Source organism: Triturus cristatus, chromosome 7 (assembly GCF_964204655.1).
Source record: "Triturus cristatus chromosome 7, aTriCri1.1, whole genome shotgun sequence".
NCBI lineage: Eukaryota > Metazoa > Chordata > Amphibia > Caudata > Salamandridae > Triturus > Triturus cristatus.
The window spans coordinates 1170858188-1170885334 of NC_140590.1; the positions used below are offsets into that span (position 1 = coordinate 1170858188).

General features: G+C 44.4%; 1 protein-coding gene across 2 annotated transcripts in view; it reads right to left on the reverse strand.

Annotated features, from left to right (window-relative positions):
• The window catches only part of ITGAL (integrin subunit alpha L), a 394734-nt gene that overhangs the window by 64494 nt on the left and 303093 nt on the right, over nt 1–27147 (reverse strand). For both annotated transcript variants that reach the window (XR_014966715.1, XM_085618461.1), the window contains exons 18-21: nt 20758–20892; nt 20307–20380; nt 17355–17496; nt 8109–8204 (exon numbers count right to left, since the gene is read on the reverse strand). Coding sequence is in view for 1 of the 2 variants with exons in the window: in XM_085618461.1 (XP_085474587.1) it covers nt 8109–8204; nt 17355–17496; nt 20307–20380; nt 20758–20892 (447 nt within the window). In the remaining variant the exon portion in view is untranslated. The remainder of the gene's footprint in view (nt 1–8108; nt 8205–17354; nt 17497–20306; nt 20381–20757; nt 20893–27147) is intronic.

A 27147-nucleotide genomic window follows, 5' to 3' on the forward strand; every position in this document is an offset into this window, starting at 1 on the left:
TTTTGTTTCCATTTCACTTCAGAATTACAAAAAAAGTGCTTTCTGGACTACTAAAATATATTTTGATATTTGAACAGGTAATTTCCAAGCTATTTAAATTCTTTGCGCCCAGCACAATTGCTAGACAGTTCACTTTACGAAATCCTCTAACTTTGCCGTCAGAGAAAGAAAAGTAAACAACAATTTCAGGGATAAAATAAAGAGCAATTCCTTAGAACACATACACTGACATTTGACCCCTGTCTTTGAACCACAGCAAATCTAACACTATATTACAAGATTTAAAGGTATCCTAATTGCTCAATCACTTTCTGACTCAACAGAGCACCTGTTCTTTGCCAGCTCGAGCTCTCTCACTAGACCAGGCCAGTAGGCACTAAAAATAGCTCGCCCTGGTAAAATTTGACTCGCCATAGCATGTGGGTGAGTAGATTTCTCGAGGCTTGCATACAGGCCATGACAGTCTGTCAAAGTATTGAGGCTGAATTGTATTACAAGACTGAAGGCTCGATTATGACAACTCTTCTTTGCTGTAATTCTCTAGCAGCAAAGTGAAACACAGAGCCTGATTTGCAAGGGCTACTTAAGCGTAAATTTACACTTTTGAGTAAGTTTGCTATTTTTCGGTAATCACAAACTACACTTTTGTAGTAACTGACACTTCTGTGGTAAGTCCAGAACTCACATACTACAACATCATCCCAGAGAAAAAAGCGTTGGTAGGGACTTACTACAAAAGTATAGGTTATTACAAAAGTGTAAGTTACTACAAAAGTGCAGTTTGTGAATCTCACTTTGTTGTAAGTTTTGTAGTACTACTGTAGCACTAAAATCATACTATAAAATGCAATCTATAAATCAGGCCCAAAATATATAAATATAATAAAGAAAAAACATGGTGGCATGTAAAACCCATGGACGAACTCAGTTAGCTCTCTATGCCTTGCACTTTACAAGACATTATAACAGCCTTGATCCCACCACAGTCCAGTATAAGTGTCCTGACTAAGGAAGCACTTCCTCTGCTTTGCTGCTGTAGCAGAAGATAAGAGCCTCTCAGTTTTCCAAATTTATTTTTAGTCATAGTTTAAGTGTGATTTTGGTTCTTCCAATAAATGCTCTCTGTTATGGTCACTTTAATTAATGTAATTTGCGGTTCTAATTGTAGTTGTGATTGTTTTCACTGAGGGTTTATCCTTTCACACAATGGTAGAAGCGCGTTAGCCTGAGGGAATTTCGTTTCCCGTCAGGCGTTGGAGTTTTTTTGACAGGTGCGCAAAGGCGTGTTACTTTACTTTTTTTGACAGGCGCATTAGCCTGAGGGGATTCTATTCCATGGAGGCATCAAGGGTCTTCTATGCAGGTATGAGTGAGTGTGTTTTCTATATTGTTTCTGGGCGGTCAGAAGGGCAGCTCCCCAGGTCCCCTTCCTATATATGTGTTTTGACTCCAGCGCATTCTGTTGTGAGACAAGCCCTCAGCTGTTCTTCAACTTCAGGGTCTTCACTCAAATGCTTTCCCTTCGATGAGTAGCAGGGCCGGACTGGGCATAGTGGGCATTGGGTGTTTGCTCGGGAGGCTGGAAGGGTGGGGGCCGGTTTTGGAGCAGTGGGGGCTGTTTTTTTTTTTTTTTACTGCGGGCCGGTTTTGCAGTGATGCTGCAATCAGGGTTGGACTGGCCATAGCGGGCACCGGGTGTTTCCCCGGTGGGTCACCATGGTGGGGGCTGGTTTTGGACTCCAGTGGGGCTCTTTCTGTTATGGGGGGCCAGTTTTGCAGCTTAGCTGCAAAATCAGCTTCCTGTAACAAAAACACCTGCAGTGTTTTCCACACGCATCAACTCCCCCACCCCGCAAGCTGGTCCGACTCAATTGCCAGTGCCGGTTTGCGTTCCCAGTCCGGCCCTGGCTGCAATATTGGCTCCCAGTAACAAACGCAGCAGTGCTGGGGGCCGGTTTTGTTAAGCAGCAGTGATTCACACTTGCACCCCCACTCCCACGGGGGTGGGTGCCAGTCCGACAAAATTGCAGGGCTGCTTTGGGCTTCCAGTCCGGCCATGATGAGTAGCGTTCTGCTGATTGAAGTATCTTAACATTTCTATTTCCTAAGTACATATGTTCAGTTTATAGGTTACAGTCTTTACATGTTCCTTAGGCACCTCATCATAAAAAGGAAACTTTTACTTTATCTTTTTGAAGTTTGAAGTTGTTTTGGGCAATCCAGTGATTGGTTCATCCCCATTCCCTAAATTATTTACATTTTTTGTTGGCTTTTAGCCATACGTACGTTATTGTGGGCTTTTTTCCAGAAATGAATTCTTTAGTTTATAAATTAACTTCATTATTGATATGGAAGGCACGGATAAAAGCAGCTTGTGGACCTGTGGCAGCCTAAAGATGGCTTTCAGGAGGCTGAGAGTTCTGTATCTCCTTCTTTGGTGGAATAAGTTTTTTGAGGATTTCAGGCAGGAGTCTGCGAAAGAGGCCACCCACATAATGCTTCATGATATTGTTCAGTCTGCAGCGGCTGCTGCAATGAAATCAATGAATCAGACGCCCAGTAGCTCTATTTCAGCCCTTTTGACTGCCTTATATCCTTATTGCCACCATGTCCTGGGGAAGGTCAAGTAAGGTAAAGGAGAATGGTACGTCTCCTTCCTCGCCCTATGGCTGAGGATAATAAATGTTTTAAAAAAATAACAATATTTTTTAGGCATCTCCGGATGATTTAATGCCGTTGTAGGCAGTGGGAGCATCCTTCCAGGCGAGTATTCCCAGAGAAAAGGCAGGGATGGTGAGCTTTATTGGGGATCCTTTTATGCGCAGACAAGCTGCGTGGTGTCTATTGTAGAGTTTCACGAGGAGGACATCTTAGACCACTCTACCCACAAGGATTGCTCGAAAGAGGATTTACTTGTGGGGTTGCCCTTACCATTGGATGATGCAGCAACAAGTGGAGAGGAAGTGCCTTAGGCCAGCCATTTAATCCCAGTGTGATAGTCCATTCTAAATCTGGTGAGGATCCCTCTCTGAATATTTCAGGGTTTAGATAGATTAGGTGCACCATGGAGAAGCCAAAAAGAAGTATGCTCAGGTCGAAAAGTCCTAGGCCTGACCTTCCTAATAAGTTGGCCTCTACTCTTGACATTGATCCTTCACTGGTGGCATTTTTGTCCAAAAACAGGAAAGGACCCTAAAAAGAGGATTGAGTAATCCTTGAGAGTCTGCCAGGACAAACTGCTAGATTTGGTGGGCTCCTTGACCCGATCATAGAGATGGCAGAGGGAGCTTCAGAATCCAGTGAGCTACTAGATTTTTTAGCTTGAAGGTGCTGGATTCAAAATTGACCTGCATTCTAGGGTATGCAATTTCAGCTTTGTCTGCGAAATCAGAAAGTCTTTACTGATGCACATTGTCCCCAAACTGGTGGAAATGGCTGATAAGGAGCTAGGAGAGGCCATAGATGATCATCTGCTAGGGAGAAAGTTTTCAAACAAATGAATAATATGATCAAACTTTTATCTCACGTGACAAACCCCAGAAAAATCTGAAGAAGCCGTTTACCACTCGAGTTTTTGGTAGAGCCTGCAGAGGTAGGGCTTGCTCTACCAGCTTCCAGCACCAGCAAAGCTCCAGTTTTAAGCGACCTTTTATACTCTGAGAGGACGTATTGGACCTGCAGGTAATGACAAGGAAGGGTTTGCCCCTTTCTACACTTAGAGAGCGTGCGTCCGTGGCATGGAAGACATCAAAGAGCCAGATGACGCTCCCTCCAGGCTGATGGTAAGTCAGCAAACCTTACATCTTTTTTTTCCAGGAAAGGTGCGTGGCAGACTCACCCTCTTTCTGTTTTAGTGGCAGTGAATAACTCCAGACCCCAGGTTTTAACAGATGGGGCAGGGTTACAGGATACAGTTCTATTCCGAACCAGTTCAGTTGATGTATCCTCATCTAATGGTGTTTTGCAAATCAGAGAGGGTCCTTATCTCAGAAAGGGTGTGATAGAAACAGCACAGGAATAAAAACAACATTTTCTGAGCAGTCTGTTCCTAGTGAGGATGGGAGACAAGGGTTTTCATGCTGTCATAGACCTGAAGTTGTTGAATGGTTTCGTTTGTTACAGGCACTTTAAAACTGAAGGGGTTCCAGGCCTTGAAAAATCATAAAAATGTTACAAAACCTGCAGGTCTAGCAACTTGAATAATCTACTCGACCTAACTGTAATGCTCTTGACCCATAAACTGGTCTCAAATTCTGTGACCCTGGGCAAATATTTTATTTCACCAAGCTGCTTTTTTTTTCATTACCACATAAGAGCGCACCTTCAGAGGTGTGAGTACAACAACACATATGCTGTACAAAAAAACTCTTTTGCTTGATTTAATAGACTCAACTTTTTCTCCATGCACAATAAGAATCTAGGCCACATAACCGGTACACATGACCCCTGACTTGCCTCTTTGTTTATTAACATCATTGTCATCAGGGCGGAGGCAGGAATATTTCTCCATTCATGTTTCAAAATTCTCACTTTTAATAAATATATTACTAAAGCATATGTGGAATGACACTGTCATATGTGGAAGGAAATTGTCATTTACAGACGCTACAACATTTCCCACTGACATGCAGTTTTACTGATAAAACTATATAGCGTGCAAGAGATAATGTTTTGAAATTGGGTTTCAGCAAATATTTATCATTTTCAGAGAACCAAGTGCACCAAACTGACAGTCGCTTGCTCTATTGGGAGCGGACCGTCATGTATCCATGGTAGTGCTCCCACTGGTTCTGCGGGTGCAAACCATACCCTGGCGTACTTGAGGCCATCAGTATAAGTATGTTAGACTTTCTGCCCAACTCAGGGCAGATGTTCTGATGCACGTTTTTTTGTTCGGGACCACCAGGAAATCAAGTGCTATTGGCTTTCGCAATGTGTTTTAGCCATATTGTATACCAGCGTGGCTGCTGTTCAGCATGGCCAAAAGTTTGTGGTGTAGAGGAGAGTGGTGAGTGGAGTGGCATAGAGTGGAGTTGTGTAGAGTGGAATATAGTGGCATAGCGTATCATGAAGTGGCATAGACGGGAGTGTCATGGAGTGTTGTTGAGTGTCATAGAGTGGAGTGTCATAAAGTGGAATGTCGTAGAGTAGAGTGGCGTGTCCTGGATTAGAGTGGGGTATCGTGGATTAGAGTGGAGTATCATAGATCAGAGTGGAATGTCATGGATTAGAGTGGAGTGTCATAGATTAGAGTAGAGTGTCATAGATTAGAGTAGAGTGTCATAGATTAGAGTAGAGTCTTGTGGAGTGACATGGAGTAGGGTAGACTGTAGTGGAGTAGAGGGGAGTGATGTAGAGTAGCATAGCATGGAGGGGCATAGCGTGGAGGGGCGTAGCGTGGAGTAGAGGGGCATAGCGTGTAGTAGAGGGCAAATGAGTGTTATGGCATTGAGTGGAGCAGAGTGTTGTAGAGTGGAATAGAGAGTAATGGTGGGGTTTAGAGTGGCAAATCATGGACTGAAGTAAAGTGTCATAAAGTGGAGTAAAGTACCGTAGAGTGGAGTAAAGTGTCATAGAGTGGAGTGAAGTGGAGTAGAGTGACGTAGAATGGAGTAGTCGTGGCTTGGAGTGGTGTAGAGTGGAGTGCCATTGATTAGAGGGTCACAGAGCATCGTGGATGGTCGTAGAGTATTGTAGAGGGTCATAAAGTAGGGACTCAGAGTGTTGTGGAGTGGCACTGAATGGCATAGAGTAGAGTGTTCTAGAGTGGAGTAGTGTGTTATAGAGTGGAGTAGAGTGGTGTGTTGTAGAGTGGAGGGGCATAGAGTAAAGTGGAATGCAGTGGAGTAGAGTGGCACTGAATGGCACAGAGAGGAGTGACGTAGAGTGGAGGGGCGTAGGGTGGCCTAGCACAGAGTAAAGTGTTGCGGAGCAGAGTGCTGTAGAGTGGAGTGGAATGCCACAAAGTGGAGCGGGGTGGAACACAGTGTCATAGCATGGAGTGACGTAACGTGGAGTGGCGTAGAGTGGAGACAAGTGGCATAGAGTGGCGTAGACTGGAGTGGCAGGGAGTAAAGTGGTATAGAATGTCATAGATTTGAGTGGTGTAGAGTCGCATAGAGTGTCGTAGAGTGTCTTAGAGTAGACTGTCACAGTGTGGAGTAGATTATCAGAGTGTCGTGGAGGGGCATAGAGTGAAGAGGAGTAGAGGGGCGTAGAGTGTTGTGAAGTGGAGTAAAGTGTTGTAGAGTGGAGCACCGCAGAGTGGAGTGGAGTGTTGTATTGCAGAATGGAGTAAACTGTCATACAGTGGAGTGAAGTAGAGTGGAGTAAAGTGACATAGAGTATCGAAGAGTGGAGTGTCGTAGAGTGGTGTGTCGCAGAGTGGGGTGGCCTAGAGTTGAGTGACCTAGAGTGGGGTGGCCTAGAGTGGAGTAGCCTAAAGTAGAGTGGCATAGCAGAGTTGGGAGTAGAGTGTCAGTGTGCTGTGGAGTGTTGTAGTGTGGAGTGGCACAGAGTGGAGTATTGTAGTAGAGTGGAGTTGCATAGAGTGGAGTATGCATGGTGTGATAAGGAAATGTCATTACAGACAGAAAATAATAATTTAAATGTCCATTACATTTGCACAGACATACAGTTTTACTGATCAAACTATACAGCACACAAACGATAATGTGTGGAAATGGCATCACCAAGTGTATTGATTTGTTTTGATAATATTGGTTTCCTCCACACTTAAGAATTACAAAATATGTGCTTAATTTGTACTTTCCCAATTATGATATATTTTGAAACATTTGCACAGTTCATTTAAAGACATTTAAATTTTGTTTTGCTTTCACGGCAAGATTATCACATAAATCCTCTCACTTTGAAGTCAGAGAAAGAAAAGTAAACACCAAGCTCCCTCGGAACACAGAGACTGATATTTGAAATTTGTCTTTGAATGCACACATGTGACAAGAAAAGAACAAAATGTAAAGCCTTTTTACAGAAAGTGATTCCTGGAAGGATATAGTTAACAGGGTATGCTCCATGGGATGGACGTACACAAGTTGGATAGCCTAAAACAAATAAAGCCAGCAAATAGAAAGCAAGCAAATATGAGTTACAAACCACAGAAGCAATTGTAAAGAATGGGCAGAATGCATTCCCAGGGAAGTTTTCTGAATGTCCCCAAGATGTCTTCAGCAAACTATACAGCTGCACTGTCTGGTAGGCTTCAACCTATAAATGACCCCCTTCACTGAGAGAAAACTCCCAGGTTGTCGGGGTCATTAGTTGTTTCCTTTACAACAACAAATTCCCACTTTAGGAGTTTGATTTTGTAAAACAAAAAAGTTTGCTGAGTGGCCACATGAAACATTGCACCCACTCAGCAAACTTTCAGTATCTTCAGAGGAGTCTCCATGGCGGTGGCTCCTCTGAAGGCATGAAGATCTCCGATAGGCTGGAAGAGATCTTTAAATATTGCAGGCTGTGGTCCACCAGAGAAGCGGAGTACAATCCTCTGCTGTCCTGGCAGAACAAAGTACAGTCCGCCTGTGCCTTATTTATACTCTTGTGGGCTGTACTTCATTTTGCCAGGATAGTGGAGGAATGTATTCCGCTGCCCTGCTGTAGCCACCCCCGTCATATTTTGAGATAGATCTCTGCCAGCCAACCAGATATCTCTGTATCTTCAGAGGAGAAGCTGCCAAACAGTTTATATTAATGCAATTAAGGTTTGCTATGTGGTTGCCATGTTCAATGCATTCGCACAACAACGTTTTTTGTTTTACAAACACAAGCTCCCAAATGGGAGTTTGTTTTGTAAATCAAAAAAAAAAATGCCACTGTGCATCTTGGAGTTTTCTTCCAGAGTGTGGGGATCATTTTTATGTTCTCCTGTTCCTGACCACCAGGCTTTCCCTGTCAGTCCCAAACAGGAAAATATGTCAGGAAGTCCGCCCTTCAAAAAGGGTGGAACGTCTGAGGGACTTGGACTGGTGTCTGTGGAGAACACCTCATGTACTGAACTGGTTGTATTCCTCTGCACTTGCACTAGTTCAAGCTGCTCCCCGATGCCTGATGAGTGACCCTCCCCCACCCCCCCACCGTAGGCTCACCTGGGTGTCCCTTTTGAAGATGGGGTGTGCGATGTTGCAGCTCAACATGGCCTGTGCAGTCTCCTGCTCTGGCAACACATTACAGTCCGCCGTTACCTTTAGGGCGCAATAAGGAGGCAAAGAAAGGACAGGGAAGGAAAATTAACGTACATGCCATCATGCATCTTTTTTTCAAGTTTTTTTAAAACATATTTCTTCTGAAAACTGGAAAGAGAGAGAATACTTACCAGAGTAACCCCTGCTATCTTAGTCTGTGATTTGCTTCACCCACATTGCCCCCCAAAAAGCTGTCTTTGTGAATGTTTGCCCTTTACAAATGGCACTATAATCATATTCTTATCTAATCCCTTGTAAGTATCAGCCAGAATTATGACATGTCCAAGAAAGCACTGTTCTGTAGTGGAGGGAGTACCTAAACAGTAGTTAGTGCAGTCCACTTGCAGGCTTCACCCCAACATTCCCCCCCATCTCTTCATTTCTCTTTCATTGACTTGTGGATGAAGTTTATTAATCTGGGGTGGAGGAGAAGGTAATAGTCATGGCTAATATCAGTGAATGGGTAAAAGAATTAAGAATACCGGAGTACATATATAGAGTTACTCTTACACATTCTTCGGTCTCATCCCCTTTGGAACTGCACAGACTGCAGTGGGTAAGGGGGAAACATGACATGTAGTCAAATAAATTGGCTAACATGAAGTACTCCCACATTGCCTTGGTCTTGGAAATGTCTACCAACACATAGCAGATGTAGAAAAAAAGCTGAACCAGTCAGTGCAAACATACAAGCAGGCAATGTCTGAAACACGGATGATATCTTTAAATATGGACCAATAAGAATGTATGGTTACTTCAAGAAGGCTGGAGCAAAAAGCTATGGAATATTGAGAGTCGTCTCCCTTCCTGATTATTGAACAATACTACCGCAGACAAACCAACTAGTAAACCAAAAGTAATTAGGGGCTTATTTACAAGCCCACTGAGCCGCCGGAGCATCACTTTTTGTGACGCACTGGCGATGCATTTTGCTGCCCCATATTTACAAGGACGTGTAATGGCACCCTGCGTGACTGTTCGTGTCCTTGTAAATACGACGCCTTTTCATGCAGCACTTTGCACAAAAGGGGGTATGCCATGGGTGTTGCTGTGGGTGTTCCAACACAACACCCATGGCTTCCGCTGCATTCCCAGATTTACAACCTTTTGTAAACCTGGGAATGCGTCAGAATGCTACGCCTCCCCAGGGGATGTGTAGGGAGGCGCAACGAGGAGAAATGTTTTAATTTCTCTTGGTTGTTTTCCTCTTTCTATGAGTATTGCATTCTGCAGCACACATAGAAAGAGGAAATCCGTTCTCGTGATTGTTTTCATGCCGGAAGGTGCAACGGTGCCTGTGTTGGTGCATGGCAGCCACTTGTGCGCCAGCGTAGGTGAAAGCACAGGGATGCAAAATATTGTAAATATGGCGCATCTCTGTGCTTTGAAAGTGACTCAGTGCAGGGCCCGCAAATGGCTTGCAGTGCTGCGCTGAGTCACTTTCTTGTAAGTAAGACCCTTCATTTTTTCGCAAGGCTTGAGTGTCTTCAATTGTTACACTCTCTGGCACTATAAGGATTAAGGATACTCCACGTAACGATTTGGAAGTTACTGTGGGAATTTTAGAGGAGAAGATTTATAAGGCTGAAAGACATTGCTCATTGCAATTTTGAGTAAATGAGTTCTTTGCATGTTAAGTCCTATGTAAAACGAGGCTTTCAATACGCCTTAGTGGATCCCACTGCCTGTAAAGTAAGTTGTATGTCATAGTTACTCGTGCTGGAGAAACTTCCTCCTCCCCCTAATTCTTCTTTGCTTATATTTAATTGATTTTGAAATATTCAAACCTAGGGCATATCTTCTCCCTTTATTACGCTACAATTGCATGTCAGACATTAGACCTTGCAGTACTCTGGCAAGTTAGTTTTTGTTTTTAGCCCAAGTTTGGCAACTCAGGTCAGAGAACTCATTTCAAAGGGGAGCACAGGTCTCTCTGAGAAGAATCATTGCTGGTATTGAATCAGGGAAAAAATAGAGTAAAATGTAATGAACTTGAACGAGAGTCAAAATAACAAAAATCAAATAATGGAAACAGAAGAGATGAATTTTTGAAGTTGAAGTAAAAATAGCACCAATGATAGTCAATGGGCATGGTAGACCGGGACCTAGGAGCGATTTGAGGCCGACCAAGATGTGCAGCAGGTCTGATACACCAAACAGGTTGTCATTGTCAGAGATTTTATCTTCTTATACTTTAAAGTCCCAGTCAACTACAGGAGCGCACTTATAAGACCCACAGGACCTCGGGGGACACACTTGTTTTATTTATAAAGTTTTATATAGCGCAGACTTGACCCTATTAGGGTATCAGAGCGCTTTACAATTAAGACTCATAGGGTGTCAGTCAGAGGCCAACAACAGGGTTCGATCCAGGTACAGCTGCCACAGGTCAGCTGGTTACCTCCAGAAAAAAGGCTTCTTGCAGCTTTTTGTCTCCCTGTAGCCAGACAGGAGGTGAGCCCATTGACCCCTAGAGTCAGATTCTTTGTCTAAGGTACAAGAGGGAGCAGCTCCAGTGCTACAAGGCTCCTCACAGGTCACTCTGGTTTGGTACATAGAACAGCTAGGCCTGCCACAGTGAAAATAGATTTTTGGGCCTTGTCACTATGGGGACATGGTAATATTAATTTTCTACATGTCCCACTTCTAAATATCATGTGCATTACCTTGTGGACTTCAAGACTTAAAAATAGGGGTGACATATTAATATTTAAAGGGGAGATTTTTACCTGTCAAAGTGTTATTTTAACCGGTCAAACTGCAGGTTGAAACTGTAGCAATCAGGCTACAATAGTATATCTGAACCCATGTTTTCCTTGTCACACTAGTAGATGACAAAAAATGCTGTTGTGTACAAGTGACATTTAAATCTTCATGCCATGGGTGTATTTCTACACTTACTGGCGTTAAAGAAGCGTTAAATATGACAGTCGGGTATTAGTTAACTTAACCATGTTTAAAGGCGGAGCACAAGCACTTTACTACTGGTTAGCTGAAGTAAAGTGCACAGAGTTCTAAAGCCAGCAAAAAGGTAGGGTCCAGCAAAGGAGAAAAATGTGCGTGACCATGCAGAAAATCCAAATTTCCTACATGGGTGATGGCTGGGTTCCTGAAGGTGACTTCTCAGTCGGCTCGGCCACCAGCAGATCTGCGGTGAACTCGCAGCCAGGTCAAGTTTCTGAGTCACAGAGGCAGGGGCTGAACCTTGTTTAGGGTGGCACTACTGGCACTGATTTCTATTCCCAAGGTATGGTAAAACAAACAATGACCCTGAGTTGCTGGGAGAAAAGTACTGGTGTGTCACACCGACTGATTTTTTCATTGCTCTCAAGAAACACCTACCAAACATTCAGCTGTGCCTACAACGCATCTATCTCACTGGCTTATGCACTGTGGGCATAGAGATCCACAAAAAGCAGGCTGTAATTCTAAATATTGCAAGTAGTCTTGCTTAGGAGAATAAAGTGAGGCCACCACTGACTCCCCAACAATCCATGATGTAAATGACGCACAAAATATTTTGCCAGTCGGTAATTATAGTTAGGACCTAGTTTCCATAGGAAGAGCGCTTTTTATTTTGCTAATCACTTTGGCGCCATTTGCTGAATCTTCACAGAATTTTCAAAACTAGTTTGCAAGTCACTTCAGCTGCTGCCTGAAAAGCTTCAGGGTGATCCGTCAAGCAGGGGCAGAGAAAAAGGGGGGCCCAAAATGTGTTTTCCCCATGCAATTTCCCATAGGGATTTTAGACATGACTACAGCCCGAACCGCTGACCCGAATTACACCAAATTTGTCAGAAACCTAGACCTTGGTCCAGAAAGAGTGCTTTTTGTAATTTGGTGTAAATCAGTTCAGTAGTTTTGGAGTTATTAAAGTACAAAGACTTAGGTATATCTAGAGATTCAAATCCACCTTAGTGAATCCAACAGCAAAGCTGTGATTGGCTGGCTGCGACATGAAAGGAAAGTTTCAGCTGCCAATTTGTGTATCGGACCTAGGTACGTAAAAGTGAAAGAAGGGGTCAGGGTAGAGATACCCTAAACCCATGAGACTGATGCAGGGGTCTGTGATGGACCCCTCGTGGGCAAGAAATTGTGTGAGGGTCTGCAGATCTGCCACAATGATTAGTGCGACCCCCTGTGTGCTCCGCAGGAGATATCTGGCTCCAGACCCCAGTTAAAAAAAATACACCCACACACTTACTCACACACTCACACAGCCACTCACACACCCACACACCCACTCACACAGCCACTTACACACCCACTCACAGACCCACACAGCCACTCAAACACCCACACACACAACCACTCGCAGACACATGCAACCACTCACACACCCACACAGCTACTCACACACCTACTCACACACCCAAACTGCCACTCCCAAACCCACAGAGCCGCTCTCACACCCACACACACACCCATATAGCCACTCACTCACAAACCCACACAGACACTCACACAGACACTCAGTCACCCACACACAGGCAGTGATACATTTTTAGAAATTGCAATAGCATATGTTTGTATTAAATGTGTTGATGTTTAGGTCTCGCCTGACCCAGCGCATGCGCTGGTCTGGCGAGACTTTTTGTGAGGGCTCAAAAAAGTGCTACCATGGCCAGCCTAGAGCTACAGTGCATGTGCGCGGGCGCGCGCCGCGCTTGATCGCGATCACGTTCACTTTCGCGGCCGCACGGCCGCTTTGATGTTGCTCCTTCCTGGGGGGGCACATTCACAAACCAAGTTCTCTTCCGTTCAGGGGCGGCTATGGCAGCGTGTGTATATGGGTGATTCTTAAGTTATATTCGGCAAAGTTTAATTTTCTTATAAAAGGACCAAAAGTTGAGCATAAGCCACTGTTCTCTTTGTGATTTTATTTGGTATTATTTGAGCAATTACTACATCACACGCACGTCTCAACCACCAAACTGCTGGCATTTAACAAATTATAACTTATTTCCTTCCTCTATCTAAGCATTCTTTGATCCCGTATGACTGATGTTGTGGCTGTGCAAACACATTTTTGGCCAACCCAGTGGTGTAAACCCTACCTATCAATCTCATGCTGCTATCTTAGGTAATCCTGAAATATTATAATGGTTACATTTCCACATTTTAGTCCATCGTGTGAAGGGTTCCACACTATTAAATAAAAACCTAGATTAGTCTAGACATTGTTTTGGGCAACAGTTTACCAAACCGTATTATACATCAGTTATTATACAAAAGCATTTTTTCATTAATCGTTCCTATTTTCTGCATAATTCTACCGAGGTCTGAAGAAGGAACACCACTGACAAATAGTTCAGGTCTTGAGGTTAAGGACTTCATGTCCCAATAAAGAATGTTAATTGGATAAGCAGAGCTCACAGAGCGCCTCTGATTTTCACTACATGAAATTGGCGCACCGTGTTCTATTCTAGCATAAATCTAGGCCTGGATTGAATTTGCATACTCTCCTTAGTCTCTCTCCCTGTAGTGTTGGTGAGTTGTTACTTGCAGAGACGTTTTAAGGCAAAGTGAGCTATTGCCCAGGGCCCCGAACTTACAAGAGCCCCCTGGGGAAGTCAACTTTCTCTGTCTGACCTCTGTCTAACTTTATATCTAAACCTTTCTCTTTCTTTCTTCCTAACTCTTCCTCTAACTCTGTCTCCATTTTCTCAGGGTCATCTTAAGTATTTTTGAGGTCCAATGCAAGGCATATTTTATTTTTTTGCAAACACTTTTTATTGGTTTTGATTGACCCCATTTCAGAAACTTTGTATGGCATAATGTGGGCTTGAATTAGCAGAAACTGGGTAAGAAAACTCAAAGTCTTTCCCGACAAGGGCTCACAAAAGATGTCTTGCCCATTGCCACAGAATTCCTTAAGACGACACTGGTTACCTGGTTCACTTGGAGAGAACATCACTTTCTGCTAGACGATGTATTGTCTAGCTGCCACCTAGCTCTCTGACCAGTAACTAAATAGGACTGTGATTAGCCTGCCTAGACTCATGCAAAATCCGTAAATGAAAACGACAGTGCCGATGCTTATGCATATATAGAGGAAAAATTAATATGGGGACTAAAACAATGGAGGACGGGCCAAGGGACCTGGCTCTTCAAAAGAAATGTAGATCTGGACCTGTATATTCATGCCTAAATTTGGTTGTAGATGTATGAATGTTTTGGATTTCAAACATTTCCACAGGTGCTTCTGGAAAGCTGAGACAATCTCGACTTTCCCGGAGTACTAATGGACAGTGATTTAATTGGAAAAATAGAAGTGCAGGTGCTCTGTTGCAGAGTACCTGCTTGTTTCTGAGAAGTGCCGGTACTCTCCAATTAAAAGTATTACCTCACTCTTGAAAAGTGCTTATACTCTCCCTCTCAAAATAAAACAAGCATTGGCATAGCCAATAGGTCTCGCCTTTGGGACCTTATAAGTGTTTAGCCATGCAACAGTTGATGTTGTTGCACCAAGGATATTGTGCTGCATAACTAAACACTTATAAGGTCCCAAAGGTGAGACCTATTGGCTATGTCAATGCTTGTTTTATATTTACTGTATGCTTTTGGTTGGGGATAGCTCAGAGGAACCATAAAATAATGTAAAAAAAGAAAGACTTGGTGCACTGCATTTATAGAAAGACTACATAAGGTATGTTGCCATCATTTTTTTTATTTCAAAATATATAATAAGAAGAAATGTGTGAATAGCATGTATTTATAAACTTGTGAAAATGTATATTAGTAAATTGGATTTATGGTTCAAATTATGGTACAATTTATATTTTAAAAAAACCATAGAAATTCACTGAAAAAACAAAGGTTACAGGAATGTTATAGTTAGAAAATAGACTTTTAAAAAACCTTAGAACTTCACTGGAGAAAACAAAGTTTACAGGGACGATATTTTCAGGTTAAGAATTTACACACGCAAAACCAAAGAAATTCAGCAGTTATAGTTACCTGAGCTAACTATAACTTACACCCCCCGCAATGCATTGCTTATGACCTCACATATTACATCACTGATGACATGGTCAGTGACATCACTGATGACATCTCAAATGACATCACTGATGACATCAAAATAAACTTCAATATACTTCAGAAAATACCATGTACATTTTTTTAAATAAGGAAAGGAGACAGGTGAGAGGCATACAGCAGAGAGCTCACTGTAACCTTATTACCTACTACACTCACTTTTCATACAGGAGAGAGTTCTCAGTGGATAGTCCTGTCATGTCTAAACCCCTGCTCTAAACGCTAAAGACCAAAGTAAGATGTATAAAACCATTGATCAACCTGGAAAGGGGTTTTAGCGCAAGCATCAGTTTTTCACAAACCACTACAACACACACCCAGTAGAGAGGTCTTAGCTGACAGGCCACTGTATCACAGACCACTCGTCAAATTATTCTTCATCCTGGAGAAAGGTGTCAGCAGTGAGGTCAGTCTGTTGCAAACCACTAATACACTGAGCCATCACCCGAGACAGAGGTCTTAGTGAACAGATGCATTTATTGCAAACTACTGCTACACTCATTCATCACAAAGGAGAGAGCTGTAAGCAAAGCGGTCAGTATGACATAAAACACAACTTTAGAGTGAAGTCTCAATGAACAGGTTAGACTGTCGCAAACCACTACCATACACATACATCATTAGGGACATGTGTCAACGTAGAGGCTAGTTCACTCATAAATAGGACACCCGCTTTAAAAATGGGATTATAGTTCGGATGATATATGTTTGTAATACTGACACTCATTAGTAATACAGAAAGAATAGTAATTTAAATTGTGCAGTAGCTCAGCATATATCTTTCAGTGTCAGAAACGTTTACAAAACACTCACATTCACTGGATGATGCCATCAGTGATGTCATTTGAGATGCCATCAGTGATGTCGCTGACCATGTCATGAGTGATGTAATATGTGAGGTCATAAGCAGTGCATTGCAGGTTAGTTATAGTTAGCCCTGGTAACTATAACTGATGAATTTCTTTGGTTTTGTGTGTATAGGATCAGAACTTAACTATAACATCCCTGTAACTTTAGTTTTTTTCAGTGAACATATCTCTCTCTCTCTCTCTATATATATATATACATATATATATATATATATATATATATATATATATATATATATATATATATATATATTCACAGAAGGCTATACTCATCCATATGAGCTTTCCATGATGCAGGCTATCTTGTCTAACCCTGGGCGATGAACTCCATTTTCGGATTTTCCCACACTCTGCGTTACGCGGAGCTCGCGGAGTTCCCAAAAACTCCGCTTCGCGCAGCGGAGTTTTTTTCCTCGCTCGCATTCACCAATGTCAAGTTGGCGAGCAAGGAGAATCCACCTCCCGGCGAGAATTTTCCTCGTTCGAGATTGCCAACATCAAGTTGGCGAGCGTGGAAAATAAACCTCCCGGCGAGATTTCTCAACGCAGGTGGGTAAGATTTCTCATTGTGAGTGGTCGGGTATGCTCGAGAAACTGCCCGTTCGCGTTGAGAAAGCTGCAGCTCGGGTAAAAATCAACTCAAGCAGCAGAAAAGGTAAGCTTGTGCTGTGCATGTGCATGTGCATGTTGCTGTTCGCAATGATTGCACAGTGCGGACAAGCATCCGGCACTGTGCAATCACCGCGAACTGCATTTTTTTACCGTACTCCGCCGCTTGCGGAGCGCTGCGTAGTGCGACTGAGTTTTTTTTGCACTTCGCGCAGTGCAACTCCGCGAACTCCGCCCTGGGTTAATCTTGTCACAGTGCTATTGACCAATAAACTCAAGAAATGGCACGGGGTGAATGTGCACATCCCAAATGCACATTGTGGGCCGATTCCCAAACAGCCTCCGCAATCGGGGCGGAGTCTCCACACTGATGGCAGAATTTTGCAATGAAAAAAGCAGTGCGGAAATTCCACCACGAGTTTGGAGTCTCCACTACAACTGTGGAGCCTCCGCTTCGACTCCAGAGGCTCTTTATGAATCGAGCCCTATGTTTATGTTAAGCTTTAGCATAAGAAGTTGTGAAATGCACTTGCACACCCATCACTCCTTGAGAAATCTTATCACAATGCGTACTTTGAAAACAGATGCCCTTTACACACTTAGTGATAAACCTTTCACTGTTCACACATACCTTGAAGACCGAGACCTTGCGGTAGGAGAGTCCTGCTGGATAGTTGAGAAGCAATTTAGTGCGGTAGGCGTCTTCCCCATTGTTTCCCAGATTCAGACTCATATGCACGGTAGAAGATTCTTTCACTATAAGCTGCTTATCTCTGAGGGACAGAACACAATGTGATTGGCATATAGAAAATATATCTACAAATTCCCTGTCTGTCGACTCAGCAAACCATGCCCATTTGAGTTCTATAACCTAATGAACCCATATACCACATGCTTATCCTAATTGGCAATCAATGCTACATGAAATTCTACATCCTTTACCAGAAATACTATATGCCCATCCTAAATGCAGCACACTGTCAGTCAACACTCTATGCACATCCTAAGTACACCATGTGGACCATCAGTGCTCTTTGCTCATCCTGAAGGAAGCACCTGGACCACTAACACCACCTGCTCACTATACATCTCCGGACAGCCACGCAGCCCACAAGGACGCCACCCGCAACCACCATCACCTCATCAGGACTGCCAAGAGGACCTCCTTCAAAGACTGCCTCGACAACAACGCACACAATAGCAAGGACCTCTTCAACATCGTGAAGGAACTCTCAAACTCCAGCTCCAACACCAACGACATCCCGCCGTCGCAAGCCCTGTGCGACTCCCTCGCCACTTTCTTCCACTGCAAGATAGCAGACATTGATGACAGTTTCAACACCCAGACAGCCCCAACAGACAGCAACTCAACAGTCTCCCTGCACACCATCGACCACGACCTCCTGCTAGCCTGGACCAGCGTGAGCATCGATAACACCATCAAGACCATGAGCACAATCCACTCCGGCTCCGCGTCAGACCCATTCCCACACCACATCTTCAACAAAGCCAGCAGCTCCATCGCACCCCACCTGCGCAATGTCATCAATCTCTCCCTCGAGACCGCGACCTTCCCAGAGAGCTGGAAACACGCCGAGATCAATGCCCTACTCAAAAAACCCAAGGCAGACCCTAGAGACCTCAAGAACTTCCGGCCCATCTCTCTGCTCCCGTTCCCGGCCAAGGTCATCGAGAAGATCGTCAACAGGCAGCTAACCCTATACCTCGAACAAAACAGAATCCTGGACCCTTCCCAGTCAGGGTTCCGCAGCAACCACAGCACCGAGACTGCCCTCATCGCCACCACCGACGACATCAGGATACTGCTGGACAACGGTGAGACCGCAGCCCTCATCCTCCTGGACCTCTCCGCCGCCTTCGACACCGTCTGCCACCGCACACTACGCACACGCCTCCACGCCGTAGGGATCCAAGACAAAACCATGGAATGGACCACCTATTTCCTCTCCGGCAGAACCCAGAGCGTCCACCTCCCCCCATTCCGATCCGAAGCCTCCAAGATCATCTGCGGCGTACCCCAGGGGTCCTCCCTCAGCCCGACACTGTTCAACATTTACATGGCCCCGCTCGCACACGCCACCCGACAGCACGACCTCAACATAATCTCCTACGCCGACGACACTCAACTGATCCTCTCCCTCACCAAGGACCCCATCACCGCCAAAACCAACCTCCACGAAGGAATGAAGGCCGTCGCCGACTGGATGAAGACCAGCCGACTGAAGCTGAACTCGGACAAAACAGAGGTCCTCATCCTCGGCTCCAACCCTTCAGCCTGGGACGACTCCTGGTCGTCGACGGAACTGGGGACAGTCCCGACACCCACCGACCACGCACGCAACCTGGTAATCATCCTCGACTCAACGCTCTCCATGGCCAAGCAAGTCAACGCCATCTCCTCCTCCTGCTTCAACACCCTCCGCATGCTCCGCAAGATCTATAGGTGGATCCCGACAGATACAAGAAGAACAGTCACTCAGGTCCTCGTCAGAAGCAGACTCAACTACGGAAACGCCCTCTACGCGAGAGCCCCGACCAAGCTCATCAAACGACTGCAAAGCATCCAAAACGCCTCGGCACGACTGAGCCTAGACGTACCATGCCACGGCAACATCACCCCCCACTTGAGAAACCTGCACTGGCTACCCGTCAACAAGAGGATCACCTTCAAGCTCCTCACCCACGCACACAAGGCACTCCACAAGACCGGCCCAGCCTACCTCAACAAATGACTTTACACCCCAAACCGCAAGCTCCGCACGGCCGACCTTGCACTCGCCACTGTCCTGCGCATCCGAAGAACAACCACCGGCGGGAGGTCCTTCTCCCACCTCGCCACCAAGACCTGGAACACCCTCCCACTAACCTACGACAGACCCAAGACCTGCTGACCTTCAGGAGGCTACTCAAGACCTGACTGTTCGATCAGTAGCGGCCCCCACCCCCAGCGCCTTGAGACCCTCACGGGTATGTAGTGCGCTCTACAAATGTTGTTTGATTGATTGATTGATACATTAACAGTACTACCCACTAACACCACATGGCTGTCCTAAAACCACCGCTAGGACAATCATCACCATATGCTGTCCCCAAATGTACCATTTAGGCCATCAACAGCAAATGAATATCTTGAATTCATCACTGGTGCCCTCAACAAAACATGCCATCTTATACTAACCACTTCGACAGTGCCACATTTGTATTAGAGTTTCCCAGTTCTTACCACTAATGCAACATTGTGATTCTAGATGAGCAAGCACAAAAACCTTCACCATACTCCATCCAAAACCCTCTGCCTTCAAATGCCACGTGCCATTGTTGACATCCTTTTAACCACCACTACTTGATGTGCTGCTAACCAATCCTGGCAACTGATACTAAATGCAAATCCTAGCTCCAAAACCCACTTAGCCTCCTAGATCATGTGCCAATTAACCCGCATTAACGCGAGCAATGGACAAGTGCTTGCAGCAGTCTCTTTGTACTCTGATTGTGACTAGATTATTGGGGATGCCCCGGTCAGTATGCTCAATGAGTATCAAAGTAAGACCCAGGCACTCACCCAGATGCATCAAAGGTGACTTTTAGATCTGCCTCACAGATTCCGTCAGTACCACAGTTCTTCTCGAAAGGAATCTGGGGAAAAGACAGATGAAACTCAATATGTATTACACTACCCCTTGAGACAAACTGACTTATGGTGAAATGATGAGGAGACTTCCTGAAAGGTTAGTGCCTTTAAAAAACTGTTTATGATGGTGAAGAGTGCTGCACATCCTATGTCTAACTGATAGTTGACAGATCTCTCCCAGTCTTACTAGCTGCTGGAAAGGCAGAGGTGTGTCTGTGATATAACCAATATCCCAATGTCCTGATACTGTATGCTGTTTCATGTCAGTGTTGCATGATCCCATATTGACTCCACCCCTGGCCAGTACTTGTATTGTTATTTCTAGGTGATCCATTGTACAGATGTGAGTTCCAGTGGATTAAATGGCACTGGGATGTTTTACCTCATCATACCAGGTGGTGCCATAAAGAGGATTGAGGATCGGTGATGGGGCGCTGCCCACAGAAGTGTCCATGTCTTCCTGCAGCGAAATGTTTACAGAGACTCTGATGGCTGAGACATAATCCTCAATGCAGCTCTGTAGGGAAAAAGATAGAGAACACTGAGGGACAGATAATTATGAGGCATTTAGTTGGAGTTGCCTCAGTTCATAAGGAATATGAGAGGCCATTCCCATTCAAAGGTAGTTCTCACCTATGGACCCATGTTTGATTTCATGTATTCGTCCTAACAAGAAGCTATGTTCCACCCCCAACTAAATCTTGCCTCCCCTCTGAGATGTCCTGCACCACACCACAGGACCATTTGGGTGGATTTCTCTAGTTGTATGACAAAACATCAACCACACAGATATTGTGCTACAAAAATATGATGGCAGTAACGTCCACCACAAAACTATCAACTCTACATACTTTTAATGTAAATATAAACATATTGTGATCAAAATATGGTTGTTGAAAATATTAACCATTTAATGGTAAGTATGCATTTCGAATTATAATTCACTTATTAAATGTTTAAATAAAAGTTATTTTTTAATAAAACTATTGTATATTTACACACATATATATATATATATATATACAAAATAAAAAACAACAATCGTTATTTATTAACTTAAAAAAAATAAATTAAAACATGGTCCCAGATCCTTGGGCGCACAAGGCCCCAGGTTGTGGAATATTCTATACCCAAACCTGAGAGTAGAACCAAATAACACAAGGCTAAGTTAACACCTAAAAACTAGGTATCCAATATGCAAGGTGGGACTGCCGTGGTCTGCTGAGCATATTTCGAATTTCCCCACCTCCATCCTTTTCATGATGGTGAGCCCGCCATGAAAAGTCAGGGGGTGGGGAAACACATGCCCCTGCCACCATGGGGATGCATTTAGGGGGGCACAACATGTGCTTCCCTGTTTGCATGCACCCCAAGGTCTAGCACAGCATAGAATTCACAGTCCATGCCGTTCTAGAACTTCTTTTGCGTTCCCATTGCGGTACCCGTTTTCAGGGCACAGCCATGGGAAACGGCAAAAGAAAAGCCCACCAGACACAAGTTGTACTTGTGATCTGGCGGTCTGACTATGCATGGCTTTGGCGGTGCTGTGCAGGCGCAAAGCCAGAGCAGCTCTGCCAAAGTCGTAATCAGGCCCATAGTTTAAACATACAAGGATAACTACAAAATAGAACAATACATAATTGAATGAAAAAAGTCTTGACAAGGTAATGTTTTGGTTCTCCAGCCCAGGCACTGAAGTACACTTCTTTTTATGCAGATGTGCAGATGTGACCAGGCTAAGAGCTATCGCTCACAGTGTGACAGATCCATTGGCCAAAGTGGGCTGAGCCATGACCCCATGTTATATGCTGCGGTGGACAGAAGCAAAATATGAATGACACTTGAGGAGACCAATGAATGAAGAGGGCAGTCCTACAGCACCTCTGTGAATGTATAATTTTTCTTTTTTTTTTTTTATTACATGAGGTTGGTGAGACACCTAAAGCTTTGTCTAGCCCAGATCTAGCAAGCGTTGACTAAGAAAGAAAATTACCACACTTGTTGACCATATGAGATTCAAAGGTGTCTGAGGGTTGATGACCCAGGCCTTTAATAAAGGTCTGAGGACTTCCTGGATAATTTCCTACTCCTAAAATGAGTGCTCAGGCTGTCTATTTTCATGTTGGTCATCACAGCAATTTTGGAAACTAACAGGAACACACAATGTTGCACCACCAATTCAACAGAGCTACTAATAGCCATTGGAATGTACGGGTGTGGGTGTCCTTGTTTCTTCACACAGAAAAGGTCTGTGATGTTGTCTTTATAGATCATCACAATTCTGGACCTCTCTGCTATTAGGAAGGCCGTTAGCGTTAAGAAGTTTGCATTCATTTCCTATAGGTTTATGGGCAAGTACTGCTCTGACTTGTCCCAAAATGACTGTGTCTGTACCACCATGCTTTCCGAAGTTGGTGGTGACAGCATACTGATGACAGGTAGTTAGAAGGAGCATTCCACCAATAGGTTGGAAACATGTGCCCATCATTATAGGATGGATGGATTAGAATGACCTTTGATCTCCCAATATTCTGCCAGATGGAGTTGCAGGGAGCTTGGCATGTGTCACTGCTCCTCCACAGGACCCCTGCGCTTTAGGAAGCGTCTAGCACCACAAGGCCATCGTTGTGTAGTTGTTTAAGACCCACTGCCTAAGAGATCAATCACACCCAATCTGGAGGACAAAATGGTTTTTGCCAGGCTACAGACCCAGATAGACACTCTTATGAAATAAATCCCCTGGCAACCAAAGAGGATTTTGGGTAGTTTAATTACAGCACAGGTGTGGATATGGTCCTGACAGACTAAATTATGATCCCCCTTTGATGCTGCACTGATGACATTGTTGCTGTATATAGATAGAGGTTCACATAGAAAGGGATGTTCTGCTGTCACAGAAAGGCCTGTGCTGGAGTCTGGACCCTATTGAAGAACTGAAGGGTAGCAGTGAGATCAAATTGCAGTACCCTGTGCTGGTATAGTTCCCCACCTGTTAAAAGGTGATACTTTCTTTGTAACTTTTGGAGGGTCACATGAAAGTAATCATTCAAAGGTCCACTGAAGGCTGTCAATAAATTGTTCGGACAGCTGTCAACGTCTTAGCTAAAGTTAGAATCATGAACTTCTACAGGCAAGGAATGGATTTAGACTGTAAAGATATAAGATGTGGTGGAGCCAATACCGTTTTTTTTTTTTAAAGGGAAAGAGTAAGATTAAGATGTCAGCTTTCTTCCTGGGAGTGGTACAGGTTTGATTCCTCTTAAGCTTCTAGAAGCTTCTCAGCATCCTTGTGAATGTCTATCAAGGGATGCCGACTGGGGCAGATGCAGCCTGGATGGAGGAGGCTGTGGCAGCTAGCAAGCATAGCCTTTCTTTAGCACTGAGTAGACTGTTGCGTCTATGGTGACTTGGGTCCAGTGGTGGCGATGGTGGACTGGAGTGGTTTTGTATTGAGGGAGCTGCTGGACCTTGAGGAATTGATTGGTACTTCTTGGCCTTCATCTTCAAGTGCAAAGGAGTCTAGAGCCTTGATTGCCGTGAAAAGATAATGGGTCTCAATGGTACTGGTTGGATGAAATGCAGAAATTTCTTCATTTCGATACTTGTAAGTCTGGAGAACCTCATTAGTAAAGGTTTACAAGAGGAAGTTGAGGCCTATTTCCTGGTCCTATGAATTTGGATTTCAAGACATGTACCAGTGTGCAACCACTGTGGAGGTCAGGCCCCTGGACCTCAGTGGTTTCTTTTCTGCAGCTTCATGGTCAGGGTTCAGCACAAACACTTCTTGAGAACAGTCTGGGACAATGCAAGTGCCAAACCTGCACTAGAGACAGAACCCGTACATGGTCAAAATGTCACTGTTATTGTTGGCTTTGGTGGGGAGCTCTCATTCTCTAGAGGGGTGTCAGAGTTTAGCGGACAGGGCATTCAAAGCCTCAGACATGGCAGCCTTGTTCTTGCTTGGAGGTTTAAGTCCCCGTTTTTAGTGGTATCAGTCTGCGCAGATAGGTGTCTGGATTGGTGTTTGGTTCCCCAGATTGGTTCTCCTGCAAAGAAGAGGACTGGGAAATGGGTCTTTGGGGAAATTATCCACCCTTGGCAGAGCAGCTGGCATCAAGGTTGGGGCTGGTGGATGGATTGGACACAATGGTGCCAGTTGACTCAATATGGTCCTCTGAGCTCACTGGAGCCTGAAGGAACTCTACTGGAGTTTTATACTGGGGAAGGCAAGAAGTTTATGGGGACCTGAGACTCAGGTCAGATGGACAGGGGTCCTAATCCTTCAATGTGCATCCAAGAAGGAGTCTTTGCTCAGTATTGATAGTAGCATTGTGGCAAAACAAGCAGACAGAATTGAACGTAACTGGATGGGGTTTGGTAACTTATCAGCTGTTCCTAGTCTAATGGGTCTGTTGTTTCGAAATTGTCTTCTGCACCTTTTGTGCTGAAGCTCAATAAATCTGTGTGGACAGTGACAGAGACTGCCGCAGAAGGAGCTGAGCTCGACTCCCCTGAGCAAGTCGCCATAGTCACTGGAACCAACTGAGAAGTGGGTCTCAACCAGCATCCAGGAAGGGAAACTTGCTCCGCCTCTTGGTTCAGTGATCTGTGGTAATGCTCGCAGAAGGAGAGACTGGCTCAACAGTTCAGTGGAACAGCAACTTAGTAGCTTGCACTCACATGAGGAGCTAGGCTTGATTTGATGATCCAACATGGTTGCATAGGCAGATGAGATTTGGGTCCCCGAAGTGTCCTCAGTACCGCGGCCTTTACGCCCTTTTCCACCTGTGACAGTTGGGTTTATTTGGGACAAGATGACTGTAACTAGTGGGGGGAGGGTATATTCTCCATGCCCAGAGTTACTCACACCATTGAGGAGATGCCCTCCATTTGGGCAGGTTTAGAGTGAAGAGGGTAGAAGCGTCTCTACTCAGCTAGCAGGAAGGGACTTTGCCAAGGGCACGTAACTCTTTAATTACCTCATGACCTTTTGTTCCTTATGATGAAATATAACCTTTCTTTAGAGAATGGCAAACACCTGCTCTACAGGTAAGCCAGGGAGTTTGGTAGAGACTACATAAAGAAGGTAGTACACAGATCATATGTGTGCACTGGATGACTACTCGAAAACATAAGTCATAGAAGCTTTGTGCCGCTAACAGCCAATGCCAAGTAGCATACTGCCTTAAACTAGAGCATTTCTGTATAAGATACCTAAGCTGCACGAAGAAGAGGATTTAGCAAAATTAATAGAACAAATCCAGGAAAGACCAAAGAGTATTGATGCTAGGCTGTGTATAAGGAATTTGCTGGGCATGAGAGAATCAGCTTCTAAGAGCGGGCAACTGGTAAGGAAGGGCACGCCTATGCGGCGGGATGAGGGTGTGCCGCATATGATGCACGCTTGCTTGAGTTGTGCCGACAAACCTCTACATAAGCATAGAAGCAGGTTCTGGTCCCATCACTAGATTAAGAATGAGAAAGACTCAGTAATTATTATTATATACCTGAACCCGCATCCACACGGTTTACACTTTGTTCATTGAGTAGCCTTTTTGTCTTTGTTGCCTAGATTTAAGATCTAAAGAATCCTGTCTGCTGTCCTACCTATGTTTCTTTTTTATACATATATAACTCGTGTGCCAGTTCAGGGAGCTCGGGATAGGAGATCATTTCGAAATCACTGTCACATCTGCCAATGCAGTTCATTAAATGCTTCAGACTGCTTCATTTGTGGGTGCAGTTTTTGGCCTCGTCATCTCCACAGCCACAAGAAGGGGAGATTGTATGCATTCCCTTAGAGACCAGAATAAGTGCACACAATTTGAGATGCTGGACAAAACAAAACAAAGGTTGGGCAAGGCTGCGCCAGGCGTCTTTACACAGTGCAGATGTCGTATGCCCATTTCAGATCTCTATGCGTATTACAACCCACTGTGTGCATTACAGACCCATTTGCACAATGCACATTCCTATCCTCTGTACAGACCCTATGCACATTTCAGGACTTTATGGTGATCCTTGTCCTTTTTGTGGATCCTATGCCTAGTGCAGGATCTTTTGCTGATTACACCCCCTTTGCCAGATGGTGCCTTCTACGAGCCTCCTTACGAGTGCCCTACAAAATCATCCAGAAACTCTGCCCACCTGCCAATGAGTTACCTGCACCAGGGGTACTGGTAACGCCAGGAGTGCACATGTATAGGTTATGAGTCGAATCCTTCGAAATTAGGAAATACCAGGAAACGTGGTAATTCCAGTCGGGACCCTTGGTTTTTCCCCATTTTTCTATTGCACTCAGAAACGCCACATGAATTCCAATGGAGCCAACACTTTCTGGTAGCAGCTCCATCTGAATTAAAATGGCCCAGTTAATCGGGTCTAGGTGGAGCTCTGGTGCAAATGGTGACAGTGGCATTAACCAGTAAGGGCCATATGTATGAAGCCAAATTGCTATCGCAAATTCGCAGAATTTCAGCGTTTGCGATCCCAATATAGGCAGTGTGCAATGTAGCACACAAAAAAACACTTGCAAAATAAGGAATCGCTAAATGTGCGATTCCCTATTTTGCGAATGCATTTAAGGAATCCCAAATTGCGATTCCTTAAATGCAATGTAGGAAGCACCCAAGTTGTGAGATTTTGGCTTAAGGAATCGCAAACTACCACCAATTTCAGGTTGGTAATAATTTGCGAGTTTTTAAAAAAATTCACTTTTTTTGCATTTTTCAAAGTGCCATGTGGTGCACATACATGCCCTTAGGGCATGTAT